This window comes from Panthera uncia, chromosome E1, assembly GCF_023721935.1.
Source record: "Panthera uncia isolate 11264 chromosome E1, Puncia_PCG_1.0, whole genome shotgun sequence".
Classification (NCBI taxonomy): Eukaryota; Metazoa; Chordata; class Mammalia; order Carnivora; family Felidae; genus Panthera; species Panthera uncia.
In genome coordinates, this window is record NC_064814.1 from 34,672,793 (window position 1) to 34,699,656 (window position 26,864).

The 26,864-nt window shown below is 35.0% G+C and overlaps 1 protein-coding gene and 1 long non-coding RNA gene across 3 annotated transcripts in view; one reads left to right on the forward strand and one right to left on the reverse strand.

Annotated features, from left to right (window-relative positions):
• Nucleotides 1-26,864, forward strand: part of USP32 (ubiquitin specific peptidase 32) — a 248,995-nt gene that overhangs the window by 151,470 nt on the left and 70,661 nt on the right. Inside the window, exons 6-11 of one of the 2 annotated variants that reach the window (XM_049637818.1) lie at nt 3,379-3,510; nt 5,302-5,409; nt 6,723-6,838; nt 7,834-7,896; nt 10,287-10,370; nt 18,773-18,834. In XM_049637818.1, coding sequence (XP_049493775.1) covers nt 3,379-3,510; nt 5,302-5,409; nt 6,723-6,838; nt 7,834-7,896; nt 10,287-10,370; nt 18,773-18,834 — 565 coding nt within the window. Of the gene's footprint in view, nt 1-3,378; nt 3,511-5,301; nt 5,410-6,717; nt 6,839-7,833; nt 7,897-10,286; nt 10,371-18,772; nt 18,835-26,864 lie in introns of those variants that run through there. The other variant, XM_049637817.1, reaches the window with a different exon arrangement.
• Nucleotides 1-26,864, reverse strand: part of LOC125927467 (uncharacterized) — a 129,801-nt gene that overhangs the window by 98,930 nt on the left and 4,007 nt on the right. The window lies entirely within an intron of this gene.

Here is a 26,864-nt window from a genome sequence, read left to right on the forward strand (position 1 = left end):
GTGGCTGTGCTTTAATAAAACACTATTTATATGAACATGCATGCAGCCTCCAGGCTGGAGTTTATGGACCCCTAGTTTCAAAAGCTAGCAGTTTCTGGGTTCTCTTGAATAGAAATCTGAACTCAGTTTTCAAAGCATTTGAACTGAAGAAAAACTTAGTCTAACCAAAGCTGCCATCAAGCTCCTATCCAAAATCTTGTATGGTCAGTGATATCCGCCCCATGGAAGTTTAAAGACTGGGCATTTCCTGTTTTCAACATTCCTTTGTATAGATAGATAGATAGATAGATAGATAGATAGATAGATAGATAGATAGATAGATACTGATTGCTATCTGGTATTCAGTCTGAAGAATATCCCTTAATATTCCTTTTGATGCAGTTCTGCTGTTGATGAATTCTTTGAGCTTTGGTCTGTCCAAAAAGTTCTTCATCCCCCCTCCCCTTTTTTGAAGGATATTTGCATAGGATATAGAATATGAAAATAACAGGTTTTTTTTCTTTCAACATTTTTCCCCCATTGTTTTCTGGCTTTCTTTTTTCTTTTTTTCTTTTCTTTTCTTTTCTTTTCTTTTCTTTTCTTTTCTTTCAACTTTTTATTTATTTTGAGTGGGGGAGAGTCAGAAAGAAAAGGAGAGAAAATCCCAAGCAGGTGCTGTCAGCACAGAGCTTGACATGGGGCTCAACCCCATGAACTGTTGAGATTATGACCTGAGCTGAAACTAAGAGTCAGACACTTAACTGACTGAGCCATGCAAGCACCCCTGGCTTCCTTGTTTCTGAAGGGAAATCATTGCTTATCATAGTTTCCTTGTTTGTAGTAGGTTTTGCTTCTGTTTTTTGCTGCTTTAAATTTTTTCTATTAGCAATTTGATTGTGACTTGCCTTGGTTTGGTTTTCTTTGAATTTTTCTTGCACAGAATTTATTGAACTTTGGTATCTGTGGAATTATAGGTTTCATCAAATTTGGGGGAATTTTCAACTGTTTTTAGTTCAGATATTTTCTGCCTTCCCTTTCTGGGACCCCATGCATGTTATGCTGTTTGATACTATAGTTCAGTACGGTTCTAATATTTCAGTTTTTTTCTCTCCTTATGCTTCCATTTGGATAGTTTTTGTTGCTTGGTCTTCATATTCACTGATCTTTCCTTTGTAGTTTTTAAATTGCTATGAAATTCTCTAGTGAATTTTTTATTTCAAATATTTGTATTCATCAAAATAACAGTTGGTGGGCACCTGGGTGACTCAGTCGGTTGAACTTTGGACTCTTGGTTTCACCTCAGGTCATGATCTCACAGTTTCATGAGATCAAGCCCCACATCGGGCTCTGTGCTGCCAGCACGGAGCCTGCTTGTGATTCTCTCTCCCTCTTTGCCCCCACCTCACTTGTGCACATGCACACACATGCAGACTCCGGTGCTCTCTCTCAAAATAAACATATTTTTAAACAACTATCAGTTGGGGGATGCCTGGGTAGCTTGGTTGGACATCTGACTTCAGCTCTGTCATGATCTCTTGGTACGTGGGTTCGAGCCCTGCCTCGGGCTCTGTGCTGACAGCTCAGAGCCTAGAGCCTGCTTCAGATTCTGTGTCTTCCTATCTCTGCCCCTCCCCTGCTCGCGCTCTGTCTCTCTCTCAAAAATAAATTTAAAAAAAATTTAAAAAATTGTAAAAAATAAGTAGAAAGTATCAGTTGGTGCTTTTTTAGTTCCCCCCCTTTTCCCCTCAACGTAGTCATGGTTTTCCTTAAATTCTTGAGCTGTTTCCAATAGATGTTTTAAAGCCTTGTCTGCTAATTCCAAATTCTCTGTTATTTCTATAGGTTTTTGTATTGACTAATTTTTTCCTGATTTTGGATCACTTTTTCCTGCTTGTGTCATATTTTTTTGGATGCTAGACATTATGAATGTTATGGCTAAGTGGATTCTTCCTTTAAAAGGAATTTGTTTTCTTTTGATAGGCCGGTAAATTACTTGTGGATCAGCTTGGCATTTTCAAGGATTTTTTTAAAAGCTTTATTAGGGTGGCATGCCTGGGTGACTCAGTCCATTAACTATTTGACTTTGGCTCAGGTCACGATTTCATGGTTCTCGGGTTCAAGCCCAGTGTCGGGCTCTGTGCTCAGAGCCTGGAGCCTGCTTCAGATTGTGTGTCTCCTCTCTCTGCCCCTCCCCTGCTTGTGCTTTGTCTCTCTGTCTCTCAAAAATAAATAAATATAAAAAAAATTTTTTTTAAAGCTTTATTAAGTCTGAAGTAGCATTTACTCTAGAGTTTTTTCCCTTCTAATTAAGTGTGACCTTCTTAATCTACTCCCTGTGTTCAGGAAAGTGTCTCTACTCTGGCTAGCCAAAACTTAGGTATCTCCTAGCCCAGCCTCAAATGAATTTCACTATATACATACATAGCTTACTATTCTGCCAAAACTCAACAAGAGTCCTATGCAGATTTCTGGAGCTCTTTCTTTGTATAACTCTTTCCTCTCCAGTATTCTGCTTTGCAAATTTCGGCTATCTTAACCTCCCAGAACTATAACTTCTCTGTTTAACTCAGCGAAATCTCTCACTGCTTAGGTTCCTCCAATCTTGCCAAGGTCTGGAAGGTGATTGCAGGCAAAAAGCCAGGGCACTGGAAGGATTCACTTTGTTTGCTTTCTAAATCTTACTTCTTTGCATGGGGTGGGGGGCGGGGGTGGCGGGGAACAGCACATGGAAAATGTAACTGTGGTTGGAGCATATCTGTAATTTTTTAGTCTACCTTCTGATGTATGAGGGGTGAAGGACATTCATGTTTTCATGATGCACCTATTATTTATCACATTGTAAATCCTATCCTACCTCATCTGTCATTTATTGACTTTTGTCATTTATAGCATCTTTTTCATATTCTTTTTTATTTATTTAATAAGTATTGAATGTGTAAGTAGTTACCATATTGACAGGATGAATCAGACATGGATCCTGCTGTTAGGATGTTTACAGTGTAACCGGGAGCGAATATGTATATAAAATCTTTAAATCCAAGATAGAAGTTGAAAATTATGAAAAGGGAGTATAGATAAAAGTGGTATAGGAAGCCAAAAAGAAATGTCTCAGTTGTTTATTATTTTACATGTTGGGTTTAAGCAGCCTACTTAATGGGAAATTGTGAACATTTTTTCCTGATTTTTAAAACCACTTTTATATTAATTCAGATTTAATTCTCATGCCATTTTAGATATAACGTATTTGTCTTCCAGAGTTTTGTTTTAGGTAATTACTATTTTTAACAATTGAATCAGAAAATTAGTAAAATATATCCTTGGAAGTTATGTGATCAGGATGAACTAACTGCCCAGAAGAGAAGTCTGAGGTTTTATAATGTTATTTGATTTGACTCTCAGTGGAAGAATCAGACATCATTGATCTGGAGAAACGCTATTGGTTGCTAAAGGCTCAATCCCGGACTGGACGATTTGATTTAGAGACATTTGGCCCATTGGTTTCACCACCCATTCGTCCATCTCTAAGTGAAGGTAGGTCTGTTTTCTACAAATGGCAAACACACCTGAGTCCATCTCTTATTTCTAACCATTACATCCATCTTAACTCTAAAATGCCATAATGTTATAAGTTTGCAAATTTCTTGCAAATAGCATTGTTTAGTGGGGAAAAAAACGAAAAGGGGAATGAAGATTGTAGTCTTGAGCTTCCTATTCTACCTGTGTAACCTTTCATAAATCAGGTTAGCTCTCTCTGCACCTGAATATCCTCAAATATAAAATGAGTTGGACTAAGTTAGTCACTGTATTCCAATGAAGTGTCTTAGCCTATGGTGCATGGAATAGGGTGGTGGCCACTGTGTGGGTAAAGCTCCAGGTTTCCACCCATAAGTCCACCTCTTTCTCACCTCAAGTGCCTCTACTATTTTTCTTCTACATAAGAAGGTTCCACTGCTATATCCTTCCCCCTACCAAAAAAGATTTAAAAATTACTAGCCTGGAATATCTCTGAGGTTCTTGCTAGCTTTAAACTTTTCATTGCTATAACTTTTTTTTAAATTAGGAATACAAAGAATAATTGTGGATAATATCATAAAAATCATATTTGGGATCTGAATATTTGGGTTGTGTTCTTCTTAACTTTTCTTACTTTTGGCAAATCACTTAACCCCATCTGAGCTTTAGTTTTCTACTCTTTAAACTAAGGGCACAGAATTCTTGAAATGTAGTCTGTATTCTTCAGATTCCTGGGGTACTTTAGAAGTACTTATTGGGGGAGCCAGGACAGATGGGGATCTGGGCTTTTCCACCTTACTTCAACAGTACAATTGTGTTTTCACCTTTTTAGAATTGCAGGTTGAAAAACCATTTTATTTGAGAACAAAATTATTCCATTTCTATGTTTTACACAAAGTTTGAAAACCAGAGTTGCCTGGTTGGCTCAGTGAGTTAAGCATCCGACTCTTATTCTCAGCTCAGGTCTTGATCTCAGAGTCCTGAGTTAGAAAGTTTGAAAACCACAAGATTACAAATTTTCTTTTGTTTTTGATTTTAAGTATTTATTTATAAAACATAAACTACAAAGAAGACTGCAGTACAGAATTTCTTTTGTTTGTAACATGTTTTTCTTTGCTTAATGAAAGAGGTTTATGGGAGCTCATATATTATCTTTAAGTATACAGTTCAGCTTTTCTCCTTTTTTCCTTTTTCTTCTCAATCTAAGTAAGGATAATAGTAATTTCTGATTATTTTTTCAGTTCTTAATTTTTTTCAATTTATTTTAATTTTTTACATGACATCATCATTTTTAGCTGTTACAAGTGATAGAAGATAGAGACAAACAGGCAAATATAACCAAACACAGGATGATAGGAATGTGTTTTCTTTTTTTTTCTTTTTTTTTTTTTTTTTACATTTTTTATTTATTTTTGGGACAGAGAGAGACAGAGCATGAACGGGGGAGGGGCAGAGAGAGAGGGAGACACAGAATCGGAAACAGGCTCCAGGCTCCGAGCCATCAGCCCAGAGCCCGACGCGGGGCTCGAACTCACGGACCGCGAGATCGTGACCTGGCTGAAGTCGGACGCTTAACCGACTGCGCCACCCAGGCGCCCCATGGAATGTGTTTTCTGCTATGGTCTTTAGTTTTAATTTTAATTATGCCAGGAGAAAAATACTTCCTGAGGCAGTAGGAGCTACTGATAAACAATTTTTTTTTTTAATTTGACCAGTTTGTGGGAGTCATGCCTCTTTTCATAAACATGATATTATTAATATTAGGAGACTTGTTGGCTGTGACTTATGGTATCTTTTCCTATTTTACAGGTTTGTTTAATGCTTTTGATGAAAATCGTGACAATCACATAGATTTTAAGGAGATATCTTGTGGGTTATCAGCCTGTTGTAGGGGACCCCTGGCTGAAAGACAAAAATGTAAGTGTGTTAAACTTTGTCACAAAATTTGCAAACTACACAGAAAGAATTAGCATTCATCTATATAAAATCATCTGTGTATTAAGGCTTGAATTTTTATCACATTGTCAGGTTGGTAAATATTAGTCTCATGTTGAGGTTTTCCTGAGGTCAGTTTAAGGATTCACTCATCTCTTCTTTTTTACTGTGGAGTAGTTTGGGATCTTTTTGATTAATAATGGGATTGATTTTCCTGATGAATTTGCAGTTCATGATCAATGAACTATATCACTTACAATATATTTGACAGTGTTAAGCATTTGGAAAATATATTCTGGTAGTCTATAGAGAATTTTGTGTCTTGCATAATTTAAAGTACAACTCATTTTCTGTCACTTGTATACATTAATATTTTATTAGCAAGATGAAATTTATGATCAAAACATAATTTTATTAAATACTAAAATGGTCTCTTTAACCTAGCTAAAATGTTATTGTAGCATAATTTACAAGCATAAGTATATTACATTGTTAAATCTTAACCAGATATGAGAAAATGGAGCAGTTTACATTTAATTGGAACCTAATTCTAATGTATTTACTAGGGTCATCATCACTGTCTTTCTAAAATACAGCTTCACAAACATGAAATAGATACTTAATTTTAAAAATTCAGAATTCTTCCCTGATGATATGCCATTACTACAGTCTGACTTTATGGTAGATCATTTGTTCCCATTAAAGTTCTAATATTAAATAAGGAGGCCAAAATTTTGCATCTCAAATGAGGTGAATTATCACCTTAAATTTGTTTTTAACTTTTTTTTTTTTTTTTTTTTTTTTTTTTTTTTTTTTGCTGATGGGCTAACAGAAGGTAACTATAGTGATTTGTTTGGAGCTAATTAGCAAAGTGCTGATATTCCCTGTAAATGGAATACTTTCAGCACTATAAAAATCAACTTATCAGTTTTAAATATTAGAAAGTAATATAAAGGCTTGAATTGCCTCCTCAAAACCTGTGAGATATTGTAATATTTATTGTATAGTAACTCCCCCCCCCCTTTTTTAATCAGTTTGCAAGGAATTTAACTCTAAATTTGGGTAAAGCATAGGACTGTAACCCAGGTACTGATTCAGAGAGAGATTTATGAAGAATGCAGGAAGCCCTACAAGTTTAAAGGACTTTAATGACATATTATAGTCTGCTCCAGATGAGAACTTAATCCAAATATACTTGCTTGAGAAACTAATTTTGCTAGGTCAGCGTCTAGTAAAAGGCATTGTACTTCAGAATAGAAAAGTAATTTTCCTCCATAAGAGTTTCTTTTCTTTAGTTTGCTTCAAGGTATTTGATGTTGACCGTGATGGAGTTCTCTCCAGGGTTGAACTGAGAGACATGGTGGTTGCACTTTTAGAGGTGTGGAAGGACAACCGCACTGATGATATACCAGTAAGTTCTGATTGTATACATATTGTTGTATGTAAACTTCCAATAGGAAAGTGGAGTGGAGAATTTAAAAAGAGAGAGAAAAGGATTTGTTATTATTTTGAGTTGCTATATTAATGCTACATACTCAAAATATTCATAGCTGAAGGTACAAAATAGGAAAGAGAATGTATCTTAGAAAATTTAATAAACTGAACTTACTGTGTAAAGAATGAAATTACAGGAAAATTGTCTTAATTTTTTTTAAAGGAAACCTAAGAACTTATTAAGGTAATTTAAAAAAATACTTGGGGCACCTAGGTGGCTTAGTTGGTTGAGTGTCTGACTCTTGATTTCTGTTCAGGTCATGATCCCAGGTTCATGCGATCCAACTGAGCATGGAGCCTGCTTCACATTCTCTCTCCCTCTCCCTCTCCCTCCCCCCCCCCCCCCCCCCCCATGCACACACTCTCTCAAAAAAAAAAAAAAAATGTATATTTGACTGATGGTTACTAGAGGGGAGGAGTGTAGGGGAATGGGTTAAATAGATGATGGGGATTAAGGAGGGCACTTGTGGTCATGAGCCCTGGGTGTTGTATGGAAATGTTGAATCACTGTATTGTATACCTGAAATGAATATAACACTGTAAAATAATAATAATAATATTAAAAAATTTTTAAATAGGGGCGCCTGGGTGGCTCGGTCAGTTAGGCATCCGACTTCCGCTCAGGTCATGATCTCGCGGTCCGTGGGTTCGAGCCCTGTGTCGGGCTCTGTGCTGACCGCTCAGAGCCTGGAGCCTGTTTCAGATTCTGTGTCTCCCTCTCTCTCTGCCCCTCCCCCGTTCATGCTCTGTCTCTCTCTGTATCAAAAATTAATAAATGTTAAAAAAAATTAAAAAAATTTTTTAAATAAAAAAATTAACAATACTTGACTAAAATACAGTATTCTGTAGCCATTGAATAATAAAATGTAACTACTCTTTTCTAATTACTCCTTTGGATTTTTTTTTTTTAAGGAATTACATACGGATCTATCTGACATTGTAGAAGGCATATTGAATGCACATGACACCACAAAGGTGAGTCTAGCTAGGGCTAGGATAAATTATATTCTTTTCTGAAAATACCATGTACAATGAATTAGGATATATAGCTTATATACATATTTGAATCCCTTCTGCATCACTTCCACCAAAGGTTTATTTGGACCTACAGTTATAGTACCACGAAGTTGTCTCTAAAGATAGCCCATTCCGTCTTTAAACAGCTCCTTAAGTGTTTATATATATAAACTTATATTTTACAACTAGATGTTTTATAAAAATTAAATAGACATAGCCCTTGACATCTATGGTTTATAATATTTATTTCTTCCATTTTAATAAGTTATAGTAGGGCTAACCTTATATTGAGCAAAAAAAGTCACACAAAAAAGAATACTTACTGTGTGATTCCATTTATGTGAAACTCAAAAACAGAGGCAAAACTGATAAATGGTGATAGGTATTAGAATAGTGATTTGGGGAATGCATGGATTAATTGGGAAGGACCATAGGATATCTGGGATGATAGAAATGATTTTTTATCTCAATTTGGGTGATACATATATTCCTAAATTATTTTTTTCTAATAGTATTAATAATGATGTCTCCTGAATTATTTAATAGCAGCCAGGATAATCACGTAATACCAAGAGTAAGCATATACTTAACAAAGAATAAATTCTTATTTATTTTTTTTTTAGTTTGACAACATTTATTAGTAAGGATATTATAATAGGTTTATTCCTATAGCTTACATTACTGTAATGTCTTTGTGTCACCGTGTGAAGTTGAAAATAATGCACATATGTGAGGCATATTTGAGTTATTTTGAGCCTTTCCCTTCAAATTTTGACATGTACCAAGTACCAGATTGGTAGGATGTAGACTACAGTAGTATTACAGAGGTTTAGATAAAATAAGTGACATTAGTTTTTTTTTTTCTTTCTTCAATCATGATTCTAGAAGGAATCATCATAGGCTTATTAACTAATGCTCAGTAACAGAGGTGAGTTTTATAGGGCTTGAGCTTTGGCAGTACAGATAGTCTCCCTTGTTTACCTCTCTCTACCAGAAACTAAGGTATCCACTTCTATTTGATATGCGTAGAAACCTGCAACAATTTCTGTTAGAAAATGCCTCATGTAGAGGTACAATTTTTAATACTTTTTTTTCTGAATAATAAATAGTAGGAATTATTGCTGTCTATTTATGTAAGATGGAGTTTCTACTTCTGGCTCTATTGTAAACTTTAACAAGAAGATAATTTAATTTAGCTGTTCCATCTCCATGTAGCAACAATAATGAAATAGTAACAGTTCAGAATAAAACTTGGGCCCTTCAGCCAAAGCTGTTCACTAGAGACAGATTATGTCAATATTATGCTTTTTTTTTTTATTAAAAAAAAAAGCGTAATACTGGATTTGGATTTAGTATTAACATACTAAATTTGGATTTAATATTAACATACTAAGAAGTTGTATTGTGAAAGCTAATAATCATAACTGTAGTAATTGAAAATCTTTTCTTACATGTGGTTAGCATATAATGAAAAGAGAACATATCAATATCATTAAATAATGAAAGCAAAAAACATTATTCATCTAAGATTGATAAGTAATTATGTGAACACAAGCAGTAAGAAACATTTGGTTATATTGCCTTTATATGTATATGGAATTTTTTGTACACATTGACACTATAAAAATGCTGCCTTTACTCAACTTATAAATTATTAAATTTGTTTTGGGAAAATCTTATATAGATACTCATTTTTGATATATCAGAAATTTATTATCAAATTCCTTTAAATGTCTAAGAAGTCTGATAATATTGGTAGATATTTCTAAGAAGGTTGTAGAAAATTGTTAGAATGAAAGGACATAATCCAGAGTCTGCTTTTTTGCTTTCAAAAATTAGTAAATAGGTGGCGACTTCAGCTCATGTCATGCTCTCATAGTTTGTGAGTTCAAGCCCTGCTTCAGAGCCTGGAGCCTGCTTCAGATTCTGTATCTCCCTCTCTCTCTGCCTGTCCCCTGCTCATGCTCTGTCTCTCAGAAATAGATACTAAAAAAAATTTTTTTTAATTAGTAAATACTGCACTTTATTCAGAGCCTTTTGTGGTTTTCCCTAGATAACCCTTGAAGCAGAAGATAATGTGAATTATTTCCCAGGTTATTGGAGGATAAAGCTTATTGATGATAAATTATCCTCATTACCATTGACTGCTTTGAGAGAGTTTTGTTGCTTTTAAACTTATCCTAGCTGGCCTAGTTTTCAGATGAACATGCAGCATCTACTTTAAGTTATTTGTTTGCTTTAAAATAAAAATGACCAATATACGTTTAATAAATCAGATTTTACTCAAGTTCAGTAAAAATGAGGACATTCTTTACATGAGATCTTTTTAAACATTGTTTCTCTTTCAGATGGGCCATCTTACTCTAGAAGACTACCAGATTTGGAGCGTGAAAAATGTTCTTGCCAATGAGTTTTTGAATCTCCTTTTCCAGGTAGGTTTGAAGTAAATGACAGGTACAGAGAGTAATAGTACCAGTAGTTCTACATCTGTTTCATTGTGTAGTATAACTGCAACTCAGCTACAAAACCGCATATTATAAAAAGAACTGTAGGGGTGCCTGGAGGTCTCACTTGGTGAAGCATCCGACTCTTGATATCTGCTCAGGTCCTGATCTCATGGTTCCTGAGTTTGAGCCCTGAGGCTACACTGTTAGTGCAGAGCCTGCTTGGTATTCTTCCTATCTCTCCCTTTCTCTCTGCTCCTCCCCCACTTGTGCGCTCTCACGCGCGTGCTCTCTCTCTCTCTGAAAATAAATAAATAAACATTTAAAAAAAATTATTTAGGGGCGCCTGGGTGGCTCAGTGGGTTAGCGTCCGACTTCGGCTCAGGTCACGATCTCATGGTCCATGAGTTCGAGCCCTGCGTCGGGCTCTGTGCTGACAGCTCAGAGCCTGGAGCCCATTTCAGATTCTGTGTCTCCCTCTCTCTCTGCCCCTCCCCTGTTCATGCTCTGTCTCTCTCTGTCTCAAAAATAAATAAACATTAAAAAAAAAATTTTTGGGGGCGCCTGGGTGGCGCAGTCGGTTAAGCGTCCGACTTCAGCCAGGTCACGATCTCGCGGTCCGTGAGTTCGAGCCCCGCGTCAGGCTCTGGGCTGATGGCTCGGAGCCTGGAGCCTGTTTCCGATTCTGTGTCTCCCTCTCTCTCTGCCCCTCCCCCGTTCATGCTCTGTCTCTCTCTGTCCCAAAAATAAATTAAAAACGTTGAAAAAAAAATTAAAAAAAAAAAAAAATTTTTTTTTAATTATTAAAAAAAACTACATTATCCTGTATACACCTGAAAGATGCTAAGACAGAGGGTGAGAGCCCACCGAAGCATCTCAAAATCATGGGAGATAGAAAAGTAGAATATAGCTGATTATGTATATTTATCTTATAATTCATGATAGACCAGCATGTTAGATGCATAGATAATAATTTAGATTGCAAAAGCCATCATAATTTCTTATTTTTCTTCACTGTTGTCTTTTTTTAAAGGTCCTTCCTAATAAGTGAGGCAGTGTGAACAGAAAGATGAATCATAAGTAGGCAGCTGTAGAATTTTCAATGTACACAGTGTCTCCAGTTAGGAGATTATCTTGGCTGCAAGGCTGTTTCTAAATTTTTTAAAAAATTCTTTAGAAGAAACAAAAATTGAAGAAGGAGGAGAGAAAAGGTGCCAGGAATGAACATTAAGTCATAAGGCTTGCCAGATTTCAACTATTTTCCTAGTTGTAGTTCTTCTCTTGCTCCAATTAAAAACAATAATTTATGGTTTCCATTTTTTATAATTTTTCACAAATATTTAAGTTGACTTAATAGTGATATTTTAGATTCCTCTTTTTTTTTTTTTTTTAAGTTTATTTATTTTGAGAGAGGATGTAAGCGAGCAGGGGAGGGGCAGAGAGAGAGGGAGAGAATCCCAGGCAGGCTTGACACTGTCAGTATAGAGCCTGATGCAGGGCTCGATTTCATGAACTACAAGATCATGACCAGCCAAAATCAAGACAGATGCTTAACCAACTGAGCCACCCAGGTGCCCCTATTTTAGATTCCTTATTTTATTTTTCTTTCCTTATACCCCTGTGAAGGTCAGAAGTTTGTTATGTTTATATCTATCATGTTCTTCTGTTTTATGTAAAGAATAAACATGGCTATGCTAGAATAAATGGAAACTGGTCTCTTCCTGATAGCTAATGACTAATTACATACACACACACACACACACACACACACGTGCGTATACATACACATACATATACGTATATATACACATATACATACACACATGTATGTATATATATATATATATACACACGTATATACACACGTATATATATATATATATATATATATATATATATACACACGTGTGTGTGTGTGTGTGTGTATACATACACACACACAATCTGATAAACCTATAATATCCATTTATATCAATCAGTTGTTCCACATCAGTTACAATTTTCAGCAGGGATTTTAACTTGATGGCTTTATAAAATATAAACGTACAAAAATAATATAAGTCACTACTCCAAACAGAAATGACTTGGTAATATGAAAATTGGTAATATGAAAATTGATCAACTATTTTTATCTCATTTAAAATAATATCCTTATTTATCTCATAACTTTTAGATCACTTAGGCTTATGCCTATATCATCTTGTAGCTATTGCATAGCATAACATTTTGATTCTTTTTTATTGTCTTTCCTATTTTCTCATTCTTTTTTTTTTTTTCTCATTCTTATCAAGAACTTGCAGTGGCAGTATTTTTCTGACTCTAATTTATAAATAACCAAATGCTTGAGATTTGCCTTTGTGTATGTGTGTTTCTAACATTATATTATGAAGAGCTAAAAGGTTTTTCACATGAATACTTATCACCTACATTTTAACATTATATTTTACTGTATTTATTTCATATTCAATATGCTTTTAAAACTGTATGTTCACTTAGTATATGAGTAAGAAGACTGTTATGCTAAGTTATGCTAAGTTATATTATGCTATGCTAAGGTTTAATTGTTATCTGTGTCTTAAAATTGGTAGAGTTAGTTGGTAAGTCTAGTGATAAAAGCTTGAATTATACTCTTACTTTATTTGCCAAGATCCCTCTTGGCTGAGTGTTTTAGGTATTTAAGTGTAACATATATAAGTGTTAACAAAATTAGAAAACCATCCCTGTGGTAATATCTTTATTTTCAGTCCTTCATAAACTCAGTGGCCAATATTTTGAAGTATTCTAAACATAATCGGGGTGTTCTGTCTTGTGCATTATCAAAAAGTATCAAATTTTAAAGAGTGTGGTAGACAGAATAATGCCCACCACAACCACCACGTTATCCATGCCCTAATCCCTAGAACCTGTGCATACGTTATCTTACATGGTAAAAGGGACTTTGTAGATGTATTGGACTAAGGACTCTGAGATAGGGAGATTAGCCTAGCAGATGGGTCTAATTCAAATGAGTCCTTAAAAGTAGAGGACCTTTTCCAGCTGTGGTCAGAGGGAGGGAGGGAGGGAAAGGAAGAAAGAGAGAGAGAGATGACGTTGGAGGAAAGTTAGAGATGCAAACTTGTTGGCTTTCAGTTAGAGGAAGGGGCCATGAGCAAAATAATGTGGGTGAACTCTAGAACTGGAAAAGGCAAAGAAGTGTGTTCTTTTCATCTCCAGAAAGGAATGCAGCTCTGCTGACACCTTGATTTTTGAATTAGTGAGACCCGTGTCTAGCTTTTGACCTACAGAACCATAAGATAATAAAGTTACTTTGTGTTAAGATGCTGAATTTGTGATAATTTGTTATAGAAGCAATAAAAAAAACCAATGCAGAGGGAGATAATCCATATTTATGGATTGGAAGGCTCAGCATCTTGAAGATGTCGGTGTCAGTTCCCTTTAAATTGGTTTGTAGACATTCAGTGCAATCCCAATTAAAATTGCACTGGCATTCTTCTCAGAGCTAGAACAAACAATCCTAAAATTTGTATGGAACCACAGAAGACCCCAAATAGCCAAAGTAATATTGAAAAAGAAAACCAAAGGGGCAGAAGGGATCACAATCCCAGACTTTAGCCTCTACTGCAAAGCTATAATCAAGACAGTATGGTATGGCACAAAAATAGATACATAGACCAATGAAATAGAATAGAGACCCCAGAATTGGACCCACAAATTTATGGCCAACTAATCTTTGACATAGCAGGAAAGAACATCCAATGGAAAAAAGACAGTCTCTTTAGCAAATGGTGCTGGGAGAACTGGACAGCAACATGCAGAAGAATGAAACTAGACCACTTTTTTACACCATACACAAAAATAAACCCAAAATGGATGAAAGACCTAAATGTGAGACAGGAAACCATCAAAATCTTCGAGGAGAAAGCAGGCAACAACCTCTTTGACCTCAGCCGCAGCAGTTTCTTGCTCTACACATCTCCAAAAGCAAGGGAATTAAAAGCAAAAATGAGCTATTGGGACCTCATGAAGATAAAAAGCTTCTGCACTGCAAAGTAAACAGTCAACAAAACTAAAAGGCAACCGATGGAATGGGAAAAGATATATGCAAATGACTTATCAGATAAAGGGTTAGTATCCAAAATCTATGAAGAACTCATCAAACTCCACACCCGAAAAACAAATAATCCAGTGAAGAAATGGGCAGAAGACATGAATAGACACTTTTCCAAAGAAGACATCCAGATGGCCAACAGACACATATGAAAAGATGCTCAATGTCACTTAATCATCAGGGAAATACAAATCAAAACCACAGTAAGATACCACTTTACACCAGTCAGAGTGGCTAAAATTAACAACTCAGGAAACAACAGATGCTGGTGAGGATGTGGAGAAATGGGAACCATCTTACACTGTTGGTGGGAATGCAGACTGGTGCAGCCGTCTGGAAAACAGTGTGGAGGGTCCTCAAAAAATTAAAAATAGAACTACCCCATGACCCAGCAATAGCACTACTAGGAATTTATCCAAAGGATACAGGAGTGCTGATTCACAGGGGTACATATACCCCAATGTTTATAGCAGCACTCTCAACAATAGCCAAATTATGGAAAGACCCTAAATGTCCATCAACTGATGAATGGATAAAGAAGATGTGGTTTATATTTACAATGGAATACTACTTGGCATTGAGAAAGAATGAAATCATGCCATTTGTAGCAACATGGATGGAACTGGAAGGTATTATGCTAAGTGAAATAAGTCAGAGAAAGACAGATACCATATGTTTTGACTCATATGTGGATCTTGAGAAACTTAACAGAAGATTATGGGGGAAGGGAAAGGGAAAAAATTAGTTATAAACAGAGAGGGAGGGAGGCAAATCATAAGAGACTCTTAAATACAGAGAACAAACTGAGGATTGATGGGCTTGGGGGAGAGGGGAAAATGGGTGATGGTCATTAAGAAGGGCACTTGTTGGGATGAGCACTGGTTGTTGTATGTAAGCGATGAACCACAGGAATCTATCCCCAAAACCAAGAGCACACTTTTACACACTGTATGTTAGCCATTTGACAATAAATTATATTTAAAAATAAATAAATAAATAAATAAATAAATAAATAAATAAATAGGTTTGTAGATGTGGCGCATTCACAATCAAAATGCCAAAAAGCCTATTGTTGTCATTGTTTTTGTGGAACTGGACAAGCTGATTCTAAGTACATACAGAAGTGGAAAAGGCCAAATGCAACCAAGATAATGTAAAGAACGATGTTAGAGGACTTACATTACCAGATATTAGGACTTAGTATAAAACAGTAGTATTAAGACGATGTGATACCTGCGTGAAGGTAGACAAATAGACCGGTGGAACACTATTGAGAGTTTTTAAACAGACCTACATGTATGTGATCACCTGACTTATAACAAAGAAGACTTTGCATTGCATATGGGAAGGGGTGATCTTTTCAATAAATGGTGTACTGGGTCAATTGGTATCTCTGTGGGGAAAAATGCATTATTATTCTTCCTTCTTACCCATATATCAAGATTAACCCAAGTGGGATTATAAATCTAATAAATTTGAAAGGTAAAGATAAAGCATCTAGAAAATAATTTGCAAGAATATTTTAGTGCCTTTGAGGTGGCAAAGACTTCTTAGGACACAGAAAGCATTAACCACAAAGCAAAAGTTTCTAAGTTGGACTTCAGTAAAATTAAGAATTTTTTTAGGGGCACCTGGGTGGCTAAGTCGATTAAGTGTCTCCATTTGGCTCAGGTCATGAACTCACAGTTAGTTTGAGCCCGCATTGGGCTCTCTGCTGTCTGCACAGAGCCTCCTTCAGATCCCGTGTTGTTGTTCCCTCCCCCACCCCACCCCCTGCGCTGCACCTACCCCACTCTTGCTCACTCTGTCTCTGTCTCTCAAAACTAAATAAACAAATTATGTAAAGAGCCTAAATGTCCATCAACTGATGAATGGATAAAGAAATTGTGGTTTATATACACAATGGAGTACTATGTGGCAATGAGAAAGAATGAAATATGGCTCTTTGTAGCAATGTGGATGGAACTGGAGAGTGTTATGCTAAGTGAAATAAGCCATACAGAGAAAGACAGATACCATATGTGTTCACTCTTATGTGGATCCTGAGAAACTTAACAGGAACCCATGGGGGAGGGGAAGGAAAAAAAAAAAAAAAAGAGGTTAGAGTGGGAGAGAGCCAAAGCATAAGAGACTCTTAAAAACTGAGAACAAACTGAGGGCTGATGGGGGGTGGGAGATGGGTATTGAGGAGGGCACCTGTTGGGATGAGCACTGGGTATTGTATGGAAACCAATTTGACAATAAATTTCATATATTAAAAAAAATAAAAATAAAATATCTACAAAAAAACCCCAAAACAAAACAAAAAGCTAAATAAACAACAAGTCATTTTTTTTTTAAAGTGAGGAGCTACCATTTAAAAAGTGAAAAGATAAGTTATGCAGTGGGAGAAGATGTTTATGAAACCTGCATCTGACAAGACTTGTATCTAGGGCATACAAAGAATAAAAATCAATGAGAAAAAGGCAAAACTTCAATATAAAAATGTGAAAAAAAATCCTGAAGAGATGCTTCACAAAACAGAATGTCCCAGTAGTTAATAAATGAAAAGGAGCTCCTTAGTCATCATGGACATACATATTAAAACCACATGTGAAATTCAGTAGACCTACCCCAGAATGGTTAGTTTTTAAGTGATATGAAGTATTGGTGAGGATAACAAGCACCCGGAACTCTCATATATTGCCAATAGGATGTAATTGTACAATTTGTAATAATTGAAAATTATTACAAACACATTGGAAATTGGCAGTATTTATGAAAGTTGAACATATATTTACCTGGTGACCCGTAAAGTCTACTCCATATGTAAAACCTACAGAAACTGGTGTTATCTGGGCACCAAAAGACCTACAAGTAAGTTCTTAAAATCACTATTTGTTGTAGCCCAAAAAACCCCAGAAAATGACCCAAATACTTATTAATAAATAAATACATAGTAAGTAGATTGTGGCATGTGCATACAGTGGTATACTTTAAAGCACTGGAAAATAAGTCTAATATTGCTACACCCAACAACATGGATGAATCTTACATAAACTTGAGCTGAAAACACTAAACCAAAAAGTTCAAAAGCATGCAAAACCTATTCTATGGTGATAGTATTCAGGATAGTGGATACATCAGAGAGGTGCAGTGGTGTCTGTGAAGGAACCCAAAGTGGGCTTTGGGTGAGATAGCAGTTGTTTTTTTACTGGGTTTCATAGATATTACTTTGTGAAAAGTCGTTGAACTGTACACTTAAGATTTGTTCACTTGTAAGCATGTTTATTTCCATTTTCTATAAGTTTGCTTAGAAAAATAGGTTTCAAAAGCTCAAATATCTGTCAATATGAGAATGGATAAAACAGTGGTGTGTTCAAACAATGGACTACTACTTAGTAATGACAATGAACTACTTACTCCTAAATAGATAAATCTCAAAAACCCAATTTGTGGATTTTGTTGTTACGTAAATGTCACCTCAAAAGGTAAAACTGTAAACAGATCTTGAACTCTCTGGTTAATGTTAGCCATGCTGATGTATTTATAAAGAGCTGTACTACTGTCTGTAATTTACTTTGAAATGCATCCAAAAATTAAGGATGGATGAATTAATGGATAGATGCAAGTATAATAAAACGTTAATGTTAGAATCTAGATAATGGGTATGACATGTTCAGTGTTAAATTCTTTAAACTTTTCTGTGTTTTTGAAATTTTTCATGAGAAAATATTGAAAAATTACATCTGTTGATGATATTTAGAGAAGCCACATAGAGGAAATGAGCCTTAAAAAGTATATTTTTAAAAAGCTTATTTAGCATTAGTGGCAATAATTTTTTCTCTTTGAACTGATTAAACTGAAATGCTACCCATATTTTTTGTCTCCTATATCCTCTGCATCTCCCCTCGCCTTTCTCCTTGAGTGCCATGATTTGCTCTTCAGATTTCAGGAAAGAAAATAATATTCCCTGTGTGAGATATCTTAAAATACATAGTATTAATGAAATGTTCTGGTAAATAGTTCTTTTCTTCTGTCTCTGTCTCTGTCTCCGTTTTCCTCCCTCCCTTCCTTTCTTTCCTGTCTCACACAGAGATTTGGAAGTTGGCCTCCATTGAAATAGTTTGTTTAGAAAACAAACAGCTCAAGTTTAAAGTTCAAACATTGATAATTCATCAGTTGAAAGCTACTGCTAATTCAGATTCCCATCTACAAAATGGAACTCATGCAGAGCATGTGAAATTTTATACAGTCCAGTCATTGGCACCAGTGAAGTTTGATTTACCACTTTTTTCTCTAGGTATGTCACATAGTTCTGGGGTTAAGACCAGCTACTCCTGAAGAAGAAGGACAAATTATTAGGTAAGTTTATAGTTTCAATCAGTGTACTTTTCATTATATAGTTGAAATTTCCGACACTTGAAATATATTGTTATTAAGTAACATGTCCCATTTTAATATAATCATTATAGTGACACCTTGTTTCTCCAAATTAGTTTATATTGAAATATTTTTGTTAAAATAATTTCCTAACCAAGGGATTGGATTAATTTAGAAATCATATTCTCTTTAGCTTTAAAATTGCACCAAGTACTGAATTTAATTTTTTGAAATAAGAAAGACATCTTAGGGACACCTGGGTGGCTCAGACGTTAAGCGTCCTTTCGGTTTCAGCTCAGGTCATGATCTCACGGTTCATGAGATTGAGCCCCATGTCGGGCTCTGTGCTGATAGTCCTGAGCCTGCCTGGGATTCTCTCCCTCTCTCTTTCTCTGCCCCTCCTCTGCTCACATGTGCATGCTGTCTCTCCCAAAATAAAAAAACTTTAAAAAAAAAGATATTTTATAAGATGAAAGGTTGCAATTTTTCCTTACTACAAAATAGTTCATGTTTATTGTAAAAAGGTTTTTATAAAGTAAAGCTAAATAAAAAGAAGCAAAAAAAAAGCCCATCATCTCTGTATTTATAGGTAATTGCTGTTGACATTTTTTCAACTGTATTGAGGTGTAATTGATATCTAAAATTGTAAAATATTTAAAGTGTACAATTTGATTTGATATGGGTACGGATTGTGAAAGGATTCCAACCATCAAGTTAACATATCCATCACTATTCCCTCACATATTTCCTTTTTTTAAATTTATTTTTTTAATTTACATCCAAGTTAGCATATAGTGCAACAATTATTTCAGGAGTAGATTCCTTAATGCCCCTTAACCATTTAACCCCCCCCCCCCCCCCCACAATCCCTCCAGTAACCTTCTGTTTGTTCTCCATTTTTAAGAGTCTCTTATGTTTGTCCCCCTCCCTGTTTTTATATTATTTTTACTTCCCTTCCCTTATGTTCACCTGTTTTGTATCTTAAAGTCCTCATATGAGTGAAGTCATATGATCTTTGCCTTTCTCTAATTTTGCCAATTCCATCCACATAGTTGCAAATGGCAAGATTTCATTCTTTTTGATTACCGAGTAATACTCCATTGTGTGTGTATATATATATATATATATATATATATATATATATATATATACACACCACACCTTTATCCATTCATCCATCGATGGACATTTGGGCTCTTTCCATACTTTGGCTATTGTTGATAGTGCTGCTGTAAACATTGGGGTGTATGTGCCCCTACGAAACAGCATATCTGTATCCCTTGGATAAATACCTAGTAGTGCAATTTCTGGGTCGTAGGGTAGTGCTATTTTTAATTTTTGGAGGGATCTCCATACTGTTTTCCAGAGTGGCTACACCAGTTTGCATTCCCACCAGCAGTGCAAAAGAGATCCTCTTTCTCCGCATCCTTGCCAACATCTGTTGTTGCCTGAGTTGTTAATGTTAGCCATTCTGACAGGTGTCAGGTGGTATCTCATTGTGGTTTTGATTCGTATTTCCCTGATGATGAGTGATGTTGAGCATTTTTTCATTTGTTGGTATGCCATGTGGATGTCTTCTTTAGAGAAGTGCCTATGTATGTCTTTTGCCCATTTCTTCACTGGATTATTTGTTTTTTGGGTGTTGAGTTTGATAAGTTCTTTATAGATTTTGGATCCTTTTTTTTTTTTGTAAGAATATTTAAGGTCTACTCTCTTAGCAAATTTCAGTTATACACTACAGTGTTATCAACTGTAGTCACCATATTATACATCACATCTTCAAACTTTATTTATCTTATAAAAGTTTGTACCCTTTTATCAGCCTGTCTGTATTCTCCCAGCCTCCAGCAACTGCTCTTCTACTCTCTGTTTCTGAATTCAACTCTTTTTTTTTTTGAGATTCTGCATATAAGTGATATACCATGCAATATTTGTCTGTCTTTGCCTGCCTTATTTCACTTAGTGTAATGCCTTCCAGACTCATGCATTTTGTTGTAAATGACAGGATTTCCTCTTAAGACTGGATAATATTCCATCATATACATATATATATGTATGTGTATATATATACACCACATTTTGTTTCTATCATACATATATATATATATATATATATATATATATATACACACACACACCACATTTTGTTTATCCATTCATTCATTATTGTATACATAGGTTGTTAGCACACCTTGGCTTTTGTGAATAATGCTGCAATGAATATGGAAGTAAAGCTATCATCTTCAAGATCATGATTTTGTTTCCTTTGGTTTTATACCCAGAAGTAGGATTGCTGGATCATATGGTAGTTCTTTTTTTGATTTCATGTGAAACCTAGTTTTTATAGTGACTATTCCAGTTTATATTCCCATCAACAGTGTATAAGGATTCTTTTTTTCTCCACATCTGTGAATGGATATTCTCTCTGGTCTTTTTGATAATAGCCATCCTAACAGGCATGCAGTAGTACCTCATTGTGGTTTTGAGTTGTATTTCCCTGATAATTAGTGGTGTTGAGTACCTTTTCATGTAGCTTTTGGCCATTTGTATGTCCTTTTTAGAAAAACATCTATTCAGGTTCTTTCCCATTTTAAATTGGATTATTATTATCTTTTTACTATTAAGTGGTAATGAATTTCATATATATATGTGTGTGTATATATATATATATATATTTTTTTTTTTTTTTTGGATATAAGCCCTTATTGGATCTGTGGTTTGCAAATATTTCCTTCCACTCCATAGATTGCCTTTTCATTTTGTTAATGGTTGCACTGTTGACACTTTTATATTCATATACCCACATATGTATGCCTCTGATGGGATTTGTAAATGTTTTTTTAAAAATGAGAATATTTCGTGATGCCTGCGTGGCTCGGTCAGTTAAGTGTCTGACTTTACTTCAGGTCATGATCTCAGGTCATTTGTGAGTTCAAGCCCCATGTCAGGCTCTGTGCTGATAGCTCAGAGCCTGGAGCCTCCTTTGGATTCTGTGTCTTCCTCTCTCTGCTTCTAGCCCACTCACACTGTGTCTTTCAAAAGTAAATAAACATTTAAAAGAAAGAAAGGGGGGCACCTGGGTGGCTCAGTCAGTTAAGCGTCCAACTTTGGCCCAGGTCATGATCTCTCAGTTCGTGGGTTCGAGCCCTGCATTGGGCTCTGTGCTGGTGGCTCAGAGCCTGGAGCCTGCTTTGGATTCTGTGTCTCCCTCTCTTTCTGCTCACACTCTCTCTCTTCTTCAAAAATAAACATTAAGGGGCGCCTGGGTGGCTTGGTCGGTTAAGCGTCCGACTTCGGCTCAGGTCACGATCTCGTGGTCGGTGGGTTCGAGCCCCGTGTCGGGCTCTGTGCTGACAGCTCAGAGCCTGGAGCCTGTTTCAGATTCTGTGTCTCCCTCTCTCTGTGACCCTCCCCCGTTCATGCTCTGTCTTTCTCTGTCTCAAAAATAAATAAACGTTAAAAAAATAAAAAAATAAATAAATAAATAAACATTAAAAAAAATTTTTTTAAATAAAAGGAAAGAACGAAGGATATTTCAAAACACTCTTTTATTTTTGGCCTCCATTTTCACTGCAGATTACATCAAATGAGACTTTTACATATCAATAAAAGCCTTTTATAATTTAAATGACTGGCTAGTAGGCCCCATTCATCCCCTATTTTTTAATCTCTATTTAATATAATTTAGTAATTTAGTAATAAATTCTGTATGCCTTTGGTTAGGTATTTATTTAGGCAGTATTACTTGAGGTGAAATATCTAGGTTAATAGGCCTGCACATTTTTATGGCTATAATTCAATTTTTAATATATCAAGTATGTTTCATTGCTTTAGTGTTACTACTTTTGTGTAGGAAGTTTCAGAAACAAGACTGAATCACTATTAAACTTGGCTTTTAGAATAAATTCAATATATAGTTTGTCACTTACTCTTGAAACTAGTGTGTATGCAAATTTTTCAGTAGTTTCTTCTGGTGTATGACTGCTTGATAAGAGAGTATACTGAATAGAGTTGTTTGGAATACCTGAGGACCGGAAGGATTATGTAGTTAACATTTAAAGAGAAATGCCAATTGAGATTCAGATTAATTTAAGTAGCAAATATATTTTCCATCTTTGTAAAATAGATTCTTTTAGGGGCACTTGGGTGGCTCAGTCACTTAAGTGTCTGACTCTTGATTTCAGCTCAGGTGATGACCTCAGAGTTCATGGGTTTGAGTCCTGCATCGGGCTCTGTGCTGAGAGCATGGAGCCTGCTTCAGATTTTCTCTCTCCCCACCTCTCTCTGCCCATCCCCTGCTCTCTCTCTCTCTCTTAAAATAAATGAACTTAACAAAAACTGGGTTCTTTTAAAAAATGGTTATTTTTTTAAAGAATTTTTAGCTGTATCCATTTTGAAAATGTTTTCATAAAAACTCTAGTCTCATGTAGTCATTTTAATTTTCATGCTCAGAAAACTCATTCTTATTTACTCATCTTGTATTCAGATGTTGACAGTGTTGTCTTGATTTTTTCTGATTTTTAACTGTCATAAAATAAAATTTTAAAGTACATTGAAATGTACAAATGAGATATGGTAAAGAAATACTGAAAGGCTTTTATGTAGCTGCAGTAGCTTTTTCTTACAGTATTGTAATCTAATTTCATCACATGCTAATATCTTCTGAAGTCAGTATGACTTAGTATACATATTAAGAATGCTATCTAGATAAGCACCAGGTGATGTATGGAATTGTTGAATCTGAATCAGTATATTGTACACCTGAAACTAAAATAACATTGTATGTTAGCTAACTGGAATTAAAATAAAAACTTAAAAAAATGCTGTATAACCTGTATATACATTTCTTGGTTTAATTATTTTGCAAATGCTTATAGCATCCCTATTTTAAAATATAATACTGGTAAAATCTCATGTTTTTATAGAACTTTGTTCTTTACACAGTAGTTCCATTTGCATTATTTCATCTATTCCTTAGAATAACTGCTTTAACTTGTTGGGATGAGCACTGGGTGTTGTACAGAAACCATTTTGACAATAAATTATATTAAAAAAAAGAATAACTGCTTTAAATTAGTATCACCATCCCATTTTATAGAAGAGGAAACTGAGAACACAAAAGTTGAGGAACTTATTACCAAAAATTGCATGGAAGTGGCAGGATCAAGTCAATGACTTTTTTCATTGCAAACACAAATAATCTGCCTCTGTATTCCTTATTTTTACTAAATCTGAATTTTAAATTCTAGATTCCAAAGTGGTTCATTTCATTTATGACTTTTGAGTTTTGTGTTATTTTGCCTGCATTTTTACTCCTAGAAATTCATTTGAATTTGTCGGATGATTTTTAAAGTATGAATCGGGTTGGTATATATGCAATGAGATGAAAGAAATATTTCTCTCTAACTTAAAGAATCAGTAATTTATATCAAAATTAGTATTTCTGCAATGGCTGAGTGAAGATGTCAGCATATCCTCCCTGAAAAGCAACTGGACAAAATAGAACATTGTACAAAATTGTCAGCCAGCTATTTTAGGACTTTGGAAATGGACCAAAGCTATTCGACAATTGGGAAGCATTTATTCAAGAAAAACCACTAAACCTTGGTAAGGATAATGGGAATCTGTGGTAATTTTACTTGGTGCTGTTCCCATTCCTTCCTACCCAACATGGTAGTTTTACCAAGGCAGAGATGACAAGGCTGACTTAATTTGGAATAGGACAGGCATGAATGCCTGCCCAAGAAAATTGTGCATATACACAATATTTATATTTTGTGTGTGTATATATATAAACAAGTAATTTATATATATAGTCATAATTTGACAATATTTATATGTCATATAAATATATATGACAATCATGTTGGCAAACAATCAGGGAACATCATTAGCTTGGGGTTGAGATACTGATTAAGGAAAACATCAGACTGACAGGCCAGTCAAAATTTTAACCAAGAGATCCAGGGAACAAGATGACCCTAATGAGTATTGATATATTTCACCATATCACAAATGATCTGGAAGCCTGCTCATATACAAGGCTAGGCCCAAGCTCAGCAGAAACCAAGGAGGACTGTAGCTATCTATTCATTCCTGATTGAATGTGAGACCTTGCACATGCAAAGAGTAAAAACCAAGGAAGTTCGTTATCTGCCTGAACTTCGCATCATTTTTCAAACTGCGAACTCTTCCATCAAGAAAAAGTGTAAGTATTACTGGCTCAAGATGTTTCAGCATAGCCCCTCACCAGTTATTGTCTGATCAGTAAATTATGCTGTTCCCAAGGAAGCCAAACTTAAATGTAAAAAATAATAAAACTGAGCTGCCTCACACTGCAGGGGAAATAGACTCTAGAATTAGTCCAGGAAGTCACAAGGCAAAACACACAGGTGGTATCAGAATCCAGAGTTGGTGAAACATATATCAAATATGTCCAGTTCTCAATAACAGAAGATCATGAAACATACAAAAAATAGAAAACGTGACCCATATACCATGGTGGTGGTGGTGACAACACTAGATAATAGAAACTGTCACTGAAGTAGCCTCAGATGTTTGACTTAGGACACAAAGATTTCACAGCAGTTGTTATAAATGTTTTCAGTGCTAAAGGAAGCTTTGTTTAAAGATTTAAAGGAAAATATAATGACAATAACTAGTCAAATATAAAATATCAATAAGGAGATAAAAATTTTAAAAGTGAACTCAATGGAATCCTGGAGTTGAAAATTACAATAAATGAAATGAAAATTCGCTACAGGGACTCAGCAACCGATTAGAGTAGCAGAGAAATAATCAGCAAAATAGAATATAGATCAATAGAGATTTTCCAGTATGAAGAGCAGAGAGAATAAATAAAAATGAACAGAACCTGAGGTGTGTGAAACACCAGAGACAGGTATACCAATACACACATAATGGAAGTCCCAAAAGGAGGAAAGGAGCAGGAAAAAATATTTGACAAAATAATGGCTGGATCTTCTAAAAGTATTGAAAGTCACTAATCCAAGAAGCCCAACAAACTGCAAGCAGGTTAAAAACAGATCCACATCTAAACATATCACAGTCAAACTGTTCAAAGTTACAATGAGAAGATCTTAAAAGCAGGAAGAGAAAAATGACTCCTTCTGTAGAAGGCAATAAGATTAATGGCTGACCTTTTTTTTTTTTCTTTTAGAAATGATAGGGGTCGGTAGGCAGTGTGATGACATTCAGAGTGTTGAAGGGGGAAAACTGTTAACCCAGAATTCTTTATCCAGCAGAATTATCCTTCAGAAATTAAGGTAATTTGAAAACAGTCCATACAAACACTATTGCTAGTTAACATGTCTTAAATACTGAAGGAATAAAATACTTAAAATATTGAAGGAACTTCTTCATGCTAAAACAAAGTGACCCCAGACAATAATTTGAATTACATAAAGAAATATAGAGCACCAGTAAACATAATGATATACCAATACATTTCTGTTTCACCTTTTTACTGACTTAAAATACAAAATCATAAGACAATAATTTGAAAGCTATGTTGTTCTTACATGATAAAAAGACGTCATATGCATGACAATAATACAACCAAGAGAATGGGAACTAGAGCTATATTTGAACAGCATCTATATTTTACTGAAATAAATTAGTATTAATCTGAAGTAGCATGTGTTAAGCTTTATTTTGTAACTCTAAAGCAGCCATAAGCATATAATCCCAAATATAGTTTCTTTAAAAAGATAATTAAAATGATATGCTATCTAATACAGAACAATCTAATACAAAAGAAGGAAGTAAAGGAGGAATAGAAAATTAAAAATACTTGAGATAAATAGAAAACAAGTAACAAAATGGTAGGCACAAATCCATATCAATAATTACTTTAAATATAATTGGATTAAACAATTATCAAAAGCTAGACTGATTTTTTTTAATCCAAATACTTGAGATTCAAAGACACAAATAGATTCAAAGTAAAATGCTGAAATAAATATAACCATGCATATTTAGGAAAAAATGGC